Source organism: Aquila chrysaetos, chromosome 4 (assembly GCF_900496995.4).
Source record: "Aquila chrysaetos chrysaetos chromosome 4, bAquChr1.4, whole genome shotgun sequence".
Taxonomy (NCBI): Eukaryota; Metazoa; Chordata; class Aves; order Accipitriformes; family Accipitridae; genus Aquila; species Aquila chrysaetos.
In genome coordinates, this window is record NC_044007.1 from 62,174,400 (window position 1) to 62,186,590 (window position 12,191).

The 12,191-nt window shown below is 37.1% G+C and overlaps 2 protein-coding genes across 10 annotated transcripts in view; both read right to left on the bottom strand.

Moving 5' to 3' along the window:
* Positions 1-869, bottom strand: part of CD226 (CD226 molecule) — a 46,539-nt gene extending 45,670 nt beyond the window's left edge. Inside the window, exon 1 of the mRNA XM_030011397.1 lies at positions 602-869. Coding sequence (XP_029867257.1) covers positions 602-692 — 91 coding nt within the window. The 5' untranslated portion in view covers positions 693-869. The remainder of the gene's footprint in view (positions 1-601) is intronic.
* Positions 870-8,952: 8,083 nt separating this feature from the next.
* Positions 8,953-12,191, bottom strand: part of RTTN (rotatin) — a 91,843-nt gene continuing 88,604 nt past the window's right edge. For 8 of the 9 annotated variants that reach the window (XM_041123140.1, XM_041123138.1, XM_030012492.2 and 5 more), the window contains one exon: positions 8,953-11,411. In XM_041123140.1, coding sequence (XP_040979074.1) covers positions 11,329-11,411 — 83 coding nt within the window. In that variant the 3' untranslated portion in view covers positions 8,953-11,328. The remainder of the gene's footprint in view (positions 11,412-12,191) is intronic. The other variant, XM_030012489.2, reaches the window with a different exon arrangement.

Sequence of the window (12,191 nt, forward strand, 5' to 3'; positions counted from 1 at the left end):
CTTTTCTTTTTTCACAACTGAATCAACTGTATTTTCTACTAAGCCTGAGATGAATACATATATGTCCCCTTTCCATTTAAGTAGAAATTCTATTGCTTTAAAAAAGAAAAAAAAAAAAAATATATATATATAAAATAATATACAGAATGTGGCAGCTGACTTAATTCATCAAACGGTGAATAAATTCTTCTGAGAACAAAGATACAGATTTCCTGTCATCCTGATATTAGCTATTCTTTGCATAGGATAGGTAGCATCAGTTCTCAGTTTGCTTTTCTGAAAAGATTTTGACAGTGTTAATTACTTCTGCTATCAGAAATTTCTGACACATATGACCTCCTGCTGCATTTGAAAAAGACTGTCATGTTTGGTGTACTGATATATCCAATGAAAACCCTGAGAACTTAAATTAAACAAAACAAAATAAAACTTATCATTAGCATTGTTACCTACCAAGCAAGGCATCGCCAGCGACTTCACCAAAACATAGATTTTACTTCTTCTGTGGGGGGATTTCTGTACAAAGACATTAACTCCGTTTGAATGTAACAATAACACGCACTGACTGCAAGAGAGAACAGAAACACAAAAATCTACTCACTGCCCGGTGAGGCAGCCAGCCTGGCTCCACAGATGGGTGAGCTGCTCACCGTTTGTCCAGGACAGAAGGTGGTGGTGGGCTGGTGCACCATTTCACTCTCTGCTGGTCAGCATCAGATCATCTGTAATTCTGAAATAGACTCTGCTAGTCCCCGTGAAATCAAAAGAAAAGATGGAAAAATTCTAACTAAAATAAAAAAGAACTACTATGAGAGCATAGGAGAATGGCAGAATGAGGATATTTTAAGCAGAAGAAGTATAGAACTGGCAAAGTAGATCATCATATATTCTCTTTATTTTCCGTGGAAAAGATCAAGGGCTTTCCTATGCATGCAACTTGTACCTCTACACTGCCATGGTTAGAGTAATGCCATCGTCCTTGGGCAGGTGCATTTGTACCAACACAAAATTCTGTTTATTCATCACACACTGTTTCACTCACCTATAAGAAGGTGAATATACACATGGAAGTCAACTTTATGTAATGTGTTTGTAAGAGAGTCACTAATAATATTGTTAAACTGATATAAAAAAATCCCACCTTAAAGTACTGTAACTAAGTTGGTATAAAAAGATCCAACATTAAAGTGGTTAGCACAAAATCTGTCAACTGATTGTTAAGTGCTTTGATTACAATTCATAAAGTAAGGTTCAACTAAAGTTTCTAGAACTACAGCAATGGAAAACACCTTAAATAGGTCATTGCTAAGTACAAAGAAAAAAAAAAGGAAAATGAAAATCAATCAAATGAAATTCAAACAAAATATGATGGCACAGATAGCTGCTGTTTTCACAGGTGTTTATAGCTGTGGTCTTTTGAACTTATTTACCACAATATCAGCAATATCAGGCTATTTTATCTGTTACACTATTTCTTTTTGTCTCTTTCTCTCCCCCTCCTTTTTTTTTTTTTTTCCTGTTCAGTTTTAGTTAGATTTCAAACCCTTGGTTTAGCATTTGCCACCTACCACTGTTTCCAGTTGGCCATTTTATCTCTAACGGAAAAGAAAATTATGCCAGCATGTTGGGGAGAAAGCACAGTATATTTTAGAGAGTCATATGAAAAAGTGCATAGGCTGTTAAGGATCTTTCTTCTGATATGTTATTGCAAATACACTCCCAGCACAGGATAAGGAGATTTATTACCATTAAGAGATGTTTCAGTTCAGAGGGAGAATAAAATAATCCACCCTGAAGAGCTACATTCTGGGTGATTACATTTTGACCTCAATTCCTGCTATATTCCCTAGTGAATTTGTCCATACAATAATGTTTCCCCTGCTGGGACCTAGTCCAACGTCACATAAAGTTAGATTTTTCTATTGATTTTTATGGTCTTTGGCTTCTTAAAATCAGTTGTTACGTCCATAACAATTTTTTTTCCACACTCATTGTTTTGTCATAAAATGTTTTTAAAAGCATACTGGATAAAACCCGCAACGCTAAACTGCATGTTTAACCACATAGAGACTCTGAATAATGCTGAAGGAAGAATACAAATCCTTACAATCCATTGCCGTGCTACAATTTCTTCTCATTTTTATCCTTACAGGATGCAAACTTCCTGTTACTAAGAAAGTCAGCTTTAAAAACAATCTTCAAAGGCATTTTTGTGACTCCAGCCTCAGTCATATTGCCATTTAAAACTGCATAAAAATAGTTGCTTTATTCAAATCGGGGTGGGGAGTTGCCCTGTTGATCTATGATAAATGCAATAAATGGAAACAATGCAATGGCAAATTACTGTCAACAAACACCCGAAGTGAGCAGAGCGTGCTTTTCTCCTATAAATGTTAAATGCAAAAAATAATAAGGAAAGATTTTCAGAAACCCCCATTAGTTTGACACTAATCACCAGTCACTTTCCAGTAAGTCTTGTTATTTTGGTCGCTGTTTGCTGACTTTGCCCCCGCCCCCAGCACAGGATGCAGACGGGGAGGGAGGGTGAGCCCTGAGCCGCAGAGGTGGCCGCAGGCTTTGCAGCACCCCGAAACCTCAGAGCCCTCCCCGCTGGCTACTCCAGCTTCTGGCAACCTCCCGCCGAATGGCTCCATTCCTTCTCGTGTATTAATACACATTTTTTTTGTAGGGATGCTTTGCAAACCTTTAATTATTGCAGTCATTCCGGACAACGCAAGATTTTTTACTCAAGTGTAGCATTTTTATTAGGTCAGAAACCAGCATGCAGGTGAATTTAATATTCCTTTTTTAAACTTATTTTTAATGCTGGAAACTGTACGTCTTGCAGGCACAAAGCAACCACACCAAAGGGTTTAAGGAACAGTTTCCTGAGCTGTGGATTAATGAGCAGCTGATGTCTTAGTTTATGCAAACAGATTAAAAATCACACCAGAAGTTTCAGAAAAAATGTGAATTTCAGTGACACTGCTTCTACCTGCAGGAGAAGCTTGTATCAGCCCTCAAAACTTCAGGGTTATTTGCCCTTTATAGAAAACTTTCAAATTGCAAAGAATCTAATCATAAAGGCACTAAAGCTTGTATGTAGTCTCAGGATTCACCGAATTCCAGGTTCAGGAAGACTGTGAAATTCAGATAAAGTAGCTTTAATTGGAAGCAACTCAAAGTTTTTATTCAGGTGCTGTTATTCAGCTCTAGAAGATGCCTTTCTGGAAAAGTGTCCTGATGGGCAAGAAAAACTCCAGCTGAGGAGTAAGCCACGCTCCAGCTGCCACGGCGATGGGAAAAGGGCCCTCTGCAAATCCTCAATTACAGAGAATCCTAGAATGAAAACCGAGAGAAAAGACAGTTTCCCCCTTCTTGATTTGGTGAAATCCTCTTTTGAAGTGGAAGCACTTTGAGCTTTTCTACAACACTCTAAATTTGGGTTTATGTGATGAGTACTGCTATTCTGATGCTAAGATGTTGCTTGCCATTGCCTCAGCTGAGAGTGCAGCATATTTGTCAACTCACCTAGATGTTGACAATTGTATTCTCTCAAAAGAGCTTTTCAAGAGGGTTTTTTTGGTTGGGTTTTTCCTCCCCCCCTCAAAATTGTTCAGGGTTTGGTTTAGTGATTGGCACTAAGCCACACTAACTGGTTTCTGAAGTCAGTAGCAGCCTGCGATGCAGACCTAACACAGGAAATTAAACTGAGGAGACATCATCTTCTTGTTAAACTCAGCTAGCAGACCTCATCTAAACTGGCTAGCAAGTTTTTAGTAACACACATTTATTACTCCTGGATCTAAAACAAGGGCACAGGTGAGCCTTTAACTCCCAGAATGTGTAAGATACCGGGCTACAGGCAGTGAGGACATCCCCTCTCTCTCCTGTTCTGCTCTGTCTCCACGAAGCTCTGCACTGCTACTTAGGGTTATGGAAGGACAGAGAAGTATTTGGTTTTAAAAGACATTACTTGCTGCTGATAACCCCATATGTATTTCAACTCCAGGTCAGTCTTCTGAGAATATTCTCAATTAGGAAGCATTTCTAAAACCGCCTTTTTAAAGAAAGATGGGCAACACCACTGAAAAATTGAAAGTCCCGTATATTACTGATTCTAGTGAACAAAATCTTGTACTATTTACATGAAGCACTGGGACTTGCCAGCCTGTATTCTGATGGCTTCAAATGCTTCAAACATTCAACTCGCTAGCAGTGTTTCTTGTGTTGTGCTACCCCACATTTCATGTTGTTTTTAGAAGCACATTTACTATGGAAAAAGAAGGAAAATAAAACATAAGTTTTACCTGCCAGTAAGAAGCAAAAGCTCTTACAGAAAGTACATATGGATAAGCATTGTTTCTGGGTCCAGACCTGCTCTTTATTGGCCATAAGAACCTGCTGCAACTTAATCAATCCTGCCTGGCTGATGAGAAATTTATTTCACACATGCATAAAAAAAAATTCCCCCCCCCCCCCCAGTTTCCTATGAGTCTTTTCACTTTTAGAAATTACTTTTTTTTTGTCCTTACTTCTTTTCTGCTGCTCTTGGCAAACATTAGATCAATGACAATGCTAAATTTCTGTTTTTAAACAGTAAAATTTAGCTAGAAATTATTTTACAGAAAGCATTCATATAATATGCATGATTTGGGGTTGCTAACCTCAGGCTTCTCAAGACAGAGTATCAGCTTTGATACTAACAGTCAGAAATCCCCTTACAGAGTGATTCTTTTTAAAGCAGACACAGATTGGCCAGCATTAATTGTGAAAGAAAGTACAGCAGATTTTCTTGACCCTCCTTCTTCTTTTCCAAAAATTCTGTCAGCTGAACCTGTATTGCACTAAAATTGTTCACAAATCAAAGAGAAAAAAAATCAGCTTCTACCTATCCTTGTCAGCAACGGACCAAGAACATTTAAGGCACACCTAAACCAGCTTTCCCCTCATTTTCAGAGAGAAGCGACAAACAAATTGGAACTTGGTTGCAGTTTTTCTTTCTTATCAATAAAGTTAAAAACTGCATTCAACCAGAGCTTTCCTGCTCTAAATAAAGTGAATCAGGAGTCTTTGACCAGTGTGTCCTTTTAAGTGATGTGGGTGAATGCGGTCTCTCCTGTCACTTTGAAGTTAGGTTCAACTCTACGTCCTCATGGCTGGTGATCTCAGCCGTGCAAGACTTGGCCTGGTTCTCTCCCAGCATAACTTTACTGTGAAATAGCTATTGAGTTTTGAGGATATTGCTTATTTCAAGTCTGAAAGTGGTTTGTTTGGGGTTTTTTTCCCACTATTTCCCATAAAGTCTCACAACATCCAAGCAAACAAAATACGTGAGATAATAGAAGGCTATTTCTAATCAGCTACATGAGAATCCACATTTGGAAATGTTTGGTTTGCTACAAAATGCTTATTAAACAAGTATTCCAATCCAAACAAAGAAATCTTGCTTGCAGGTTTAAAGCATTGCATGTGGTGGTATGTTTGGGTAAAGTGCTTAGAACGTTGCGCCATTGTTTATATGCATAATTTAGCATTAATAAAATATTTTCCTGTGTGATAAATAACTGTCACAACTATTTATTTTGATAATTTCTTGCACTGGATTTGCACGGGAAGGAAGCAATGTTAGCAAAGTTTTCAGCTTTTTGCAGACAAAATCATGTTCTCTAGGTTGCAGGGCATCTCTCTGACAGGTTAGAAATACCAAAAGGGGCTTGTATGCACCAACCGTGCTTTGTAAAACCACAGACCAACAGCTACCTGCTAGCTTGAAAATCATCAGTTGCATTGGGCAGCAGAAATTACTGTTAACCTCTGAGATCTCAATAAAATCACGTGAATGTTGGTTTTACATTGGGGAAAGTAGAAGAAACAACAGACGCTGCTTAGAAAAAATAAAAGAACAATAAAAAATTGTAATAATGCATGTACTTGTCAATAAAACAACAAGGAATATTGAAACGTGTTTGGTTCTGGTTTAATTTTAAAAAATCAACATTCTATTTCAGACTAGTTTGATAACAATGGCTGATTATTTAAATAGCATAATTGTTCATATTGAGAATTAGAAATGCCAAATCAAATTCAAGATTCGTGTATTTAATAGAATCACTGGCCAGAAGAATTTATATTTTTAGTCTCTAAATAACGCATTATTAGATCTAAAAGGTAGATAATGGTGTATCAGTAATCCACAACAAAGGAAAAAGAGAATAAAAGCAGAAAAACATTAGCATTGAAGTTACTCAAAATCTATTAGAATTCTCTGAAAAAACTATAAGCATCTTAAAAATATATAAAAAATAAAAACCATAAAAATGTAATATTAATCAAAATCTATTTATGAGTTTCCTGAGATTTCTTTATAGAGTAGATTATTTGTATTTTCAGCTGAAGTGGAAATGTAAAAATTTTGTGGAACAAAAAATGAACTTCTTTCCAAACAGCTCTATCATGTATTTATTAAAAACCCATCCAACTCCAACTGCCTCCCAACATTTCCATTTTGAAAAAAACTATAGAATCATATGCAAAAATCATACGCAGTAGTGATTTCTGTTAAAATTACATTTCTGCTCAGCAAGGTCTTGCACACATATTCTAAACACTAAGGACCAAGATCTAAAAATGTAAAACTTCATCATCCTGTTGGCAAGCAATTAAGAAGCTGGAATGATGACATAACATCGGGATTGATCATTCAGAATTGGTCCGTGTGTTTATGAAGAACAAGAACATTTGTGAACCTGAGCACGTTTGTTTGCTGTAAATTCAATACGGACTGACACTCTCCATTGTGGATGCAGGAAAGCAAGTGCTGTGAGAATCTCCTCTTCCAGTGAAAATGGGACCAGCTTTCACACTGTACCCTTTTTTTTCTTGAAAAGGTTGTGGTTGCTGAGATAGGATTGGCAGGGGGAACATGCAGCTGAATACCAAACTGAATTGTAAAACCCTCACTGTTATTCTTCAGCACCTAAACCACCAGTTATAAAATTAAGAGGTGCCCAAGAGCAGCTGGCACTGAGGCCAGAGGGCATCTGTGGGGCCAAACCCTTCTGCGTTACACAGCAGGGAGACTAACCAGCTCTTGGGAATGCCCAGAGACCACACAGGATTGCTGAATGAGGTCAGGTAATCACGAAAATTGAGGAGGAGGTGATAAATGAAGAACGCACATCTTCATACGGTGTGGCCTGGGAGCCAAAAGATGAGCTGGAAAGGACTGAGGTGTTGTGAAATTGTATTTAGCACAACTCACTCTCTTCTAAAGTAATGGTAGTATGACTGCTATCACAGTGGTGGAGCTGTAGATGATTACTCTAGGAGGCCATCTGGGGAAAAGATTTGAAGGGATCACATTTTTTATGACCAGAAGAAATCTCAAGTGGACTGTAATGTGTCCCTAGACTCCCTAGAGGACAGCAATCTTCAGGCGTCTGCTAATCTTCCCCCCCCCCCGCCCCCCCCAGAAGACAGTAAAACACTTCTCTGAAGGACAATCAGATTTGAGAAGCTGTCACAGTAGCTTCTAATTTAATGTGAAGGGAAATCCTTATATAAAGCTAGGCCAAAGTCTCAGTATAGAAAATTCCTCTCCCCAGTCTGGCCAGCACTGGTCCATCATTCTACTGAAGCCAGAAGCCTGTAATTGCTGTAATTTCCAAATTTGATATGGGGAGGAACCAATTAAAAAAAATCCACCAGGGTCGGTGTAGTTGGTATTACTGAGTGAGGAGAATCTGTAACTCCAAATTGCTGGAAAAGTAAAAAAATAGTGCCTTTCTCATAAAAAATCTTTTTCTGAGAATTTTCGAGTAGGCTTGAAAATCTGTTACTCAAAGGTTTGAAAACTTCATCAGCAAGTCAGGACTTAATGTCTCTATTTGCATGAATGCACACATAATCAAAACTAAATTATTTAAGTTTAATCCACAACTTTTTACCACAAGCAAAAATTATTTCTTTGAAAGTTTTGAACAAGCAATAGATGACACATCAGTCTTGAAAAATCAGAAAGCCTCATTTGTAGTGGGTTTTATATACATACCTCTTTTGAATTTAAAATAACGTCTTTCTTGATTACAAACTTATCATAAAAGATAAATCAACCAAGTAAGAGCATAATATATCTGCAGTTAATGCAAATGGCAATTGTGTTCCCCTGGATAAGGATTTTTCAAGAGACTCCTAGCTTGCATGGCCATGCCTTTTATTAAGAGAAACTAGATGCATGCTAAATATTACCTTTTAAATTCTGTAGTCTATTCAGGGAATCCATCTCCACTTTAATTGCACTTTCCTCTGTAGGATAAATTATTTTACAGCTCTTAAAATTTGAAGGTATTTTAAGATTTAATTTTCTTTGAAAACCCAAACATAATATATATCACATCCTTGAAAATAGATGCATCTCCAAACTTCTGAAATTAACTGTGAATGAGGTCTCAATATTTTAATTATCTTTCATGAAATCTATTAAGACTAAAGGTTATTGTGAGGCTATTTGTGCTAGTATAAGTGCCAGTGAACAGAAATTGTAAGGTCATTTATGTTTTATAACCCACCTCTTTATTAGCATGCAGGGAGACAGGATGCAGCCACTGTACGTCCCTGATTTTTGAGGGAAAAGGTGATGAAGAGTGCTGCCCTTTAAACAAATAAATGAACAAACAAACGAATAAATTCCTCTTTCCTTAATCCTGAAGGAGAAAAGTTTTAAGTATTCTGTGAAGACTTTGTACACAAAGCAAATATAGACATTTAATGTACATGCCCTTAGAGGCTAAAAATTGTTTTGATTTTCCTGAGGAGCAACACCAAACAGAACTATTTACTTATGCCATGGCTACAGTTGCTTCCCACAATCGTAAAGTGTTACAAAATACTGAGAAAATAGCAGTTGGATCTATGCTCATTTGGGGATAAACACAGCACTCGCACTAAGGCTTACTGTAACAACAAATTTATTAGCAATTTATCTGGATTTTTCAATATGAATAATTTCTTCAAGAATTTGTACAGCTCAGTAAAATAGAAATGTTTAATAGAAAACAAGCATCCAGTTCTTCTATGTTTTTATTATACTGTACTTGCATTTTAATGAAGTCATTCAACTATGCAGCCCTATTTCACCTCACTAGAGCCATGTGTATTTCTACACTTTGAAAGAGCTCTCACCATCCTTGTTCCATTGGAATTAATTGGGCATGGGGTGCTCTCATTTTTTGTGTCTCTGAAAAAGAAAGCAAACTGGCAAACAATCTGCATTTTGACTTACAATCTGATTTATGAGAGAAATCATTGGGGTTGAGTGTGCTGAAACAAGTCTCTGAAGAGAATTGGTACTCACTAGCCTGAGGGGAAGAGACCCCCCTGACTAAACCCAGACAGGCGAGTGTTCTCCTGCCCTGCAGCTTTCAGTTCTGCAATACTATGGGATGAGCAGGGACAGCATTTAACAACCATTTTGCAAGTTACAATAATTATGCAATGTATGCACTGGAAAAGAGTCACGCTCTGGCAGTCTATCATTGCTTTTTGTTTGGTGGACGAGTGGGAGGTTAGCTGATAAATTACATTTCTAGTAATGATTTAGTCCAGCCACTATAAGCATCACACTTATGTCAGCTGAATAATATCACGTCACACATTACTTATAAGCATCACAAAAGAAACCAAAAAATCCCCTCTGTCAGTGGAAAATACTTTCATCACTTGGTTAGGAAGAAAAGACTAATTAGAGGTAGACATGCCCTTGCTGCAACTCTTCTAGAGATGTTACCCAAGTTTTGCTTTCTGTTTGCTCACTTTTATCTGTCCCTGACATAAAACAAAAACCTTCTGTGTTGAGGGAAATATAAACACCCTGCCAGGTATTTCAGCAGCACGTTCAGCAGAACTGTCATGTGTTCAGGCATCAGTGTATTTTTCTCTCAAACTCATTTAGCACAGAATACTGAAAAACTTATGACAATAGTTACATAGTAGCAGTTCAAAGAAAACACAAGCCTGGATAACAGACTGGATTTTTCCTCAAGGAAAAGATCTGAAGTGTTTATAAATTGGCAAACAACAGATTGCGTCTCAAATTTTCTACAATGTTGTAACGTAAGTAACGAAAACTGATGCACATACCTCATACCCTGAATAAACTTCTATGTTAACATAACTGTCACCTGTAATATCAGCAACTGAGAGCTCTTTTTCAATTGTTAGCATCTTAAAAAAATGCAGCAGTTTGAACTGAAAACTCCTTCAAATCTAAAACACACACCTTGCTGTTCTGTCCCTAATAGTTATAAAACACCATTGATGTCAGATACAGAAAATGCTGTAGCAGATTAGAAAGTCCTGTTTTAAATTTAGTTAGTTAGCCAAGATCATTCTGATCTTTTCCATTCTTCCTGTTTAATGGTGCCTCACCTGGAACACCAATTCTGATCCTTTCTATTCTTCCCGACTGATGGTACAAACCTCTTGGCAGGAAAACCAACGACTGACCCGATACAGAGCGACTTAGTGGTCAAAGTGAGGAGGGGATACCTCCTCAAATGACCACCAAAGACCACCAGAGACCCCCGCGCATGCGGAGAAGGCATCTGATGTGTTGTGGTTACATAATCTTATGCATATGCATTAGATAGTTTGAATATGTATTAGGTAGGAGTAGTTTAATAAATTAGATGCAATTGCTGTATAAAAGGGACACACCTGATGAATCTGGTGTGCTTGATTTGTGGAAAGTCCACCGAGCACCCTGTGCAGAATAAAGCAATATCTCTCCTGAGTGTGAGAGATTGGTCTATTGCACACCGAGTAATGAATCCACTTTTAGGACAACACCATGACTGCCAACTCTTTCAGTTCTTGAATCTAAGTATGCACTGTGCACATCTGCACTGCAACATTACAAATTACAATCCACTGACAACAAATGCTGATCCCAATTAAAAAACCCTTTATTAAGACCAATCCAAAACAGCAATTCTAATACTTTACAGTAAAAATTTCAATGCATAATTTAAGAAAATTACTGATTTTTCACATCCTTTTCCTCTGTACATCCCTTCTTCTGTGTACATACTTTACATAGTAATATCATTATGATTTCCCATTGGGATTACAGTACAAATAGTTTGAACCACATTTAGTGCAATTTCTTCGGTTCAAAGTGATGAACTTCTTCCTCAAAGACTTCAAAAATTTCTTCCATAGCATATACACTGCTGACACAGATCTGTGAATTAGAAGTGTTTTCTCTAAATTTCAGGCTCCCATTGAATAAGCTGTCCAATTTCAACATGAGAAGTCATCTGATGCCCATTAAAAATCAAGAAGCTGCACTATATTCTCTAAGCATTTTAAATAGTAGGCATGTAGCTCATTTTCATCTGGCGGTGGAGTAGCTAAAAGGAAGAAAAAAACAAGGTTTGAATTTCTAGTTGATTCTTAATACAAAATTACTTTTTCAAAGATTGTATCAAATGCCTTGCTAGAATTCATGCTATTTTATGATCTTAACCTCTATATTATGAGCAGCAAATCAAGTACTAATACTTTATGCTGAAAGTCTGTTGTTTTGTTTTGTTTTTTTAAAAGGCTAGAATTTCGCAGCTTTCCAAGCCCCCAATTAGTTGTGACAAAAAAAAGTGAAAACTGCCTTTCGACTATGCTATGTTACAATGAGGTCGTACCTTGTTCCTCCCAAACTTCTCCTTGGGTAGGACAAAGTAGGAAATGTAAAATAACAATAGCCATGTTGAAAAATTCCCTCACTTGCACTCAGAAGAACAATCTACGATTGTAGACCAATTATCACTGTAAAGTGGTCAAAGCTTTACTAGGGTAGGCTAGTTGAGAACCTTAATGCAGCAAAATACAGATGACAACTTCACATGACTGTAAACTGTAACAATTACAGTTGCATAAAATCTGTCACACTCAGTATTTTGATATTTAAATGTTTATTGAATTAAAAATCAATATTTCAGTCTAGGACTTTATGTTCTAACGCAGTACATAAATAAATGGGGATTAATGTTATGAGGTGCTAGTCTGTAAAAGCTACATATTTCTACCTTGTTGATTCAATGTAGTGTTTTGAAGTGTCTCTGATCAGTGGTAGTTACGCTATAAAGAACAATACATACTTATCTATTTATGAGCACAGTATATGAAATGTTGCA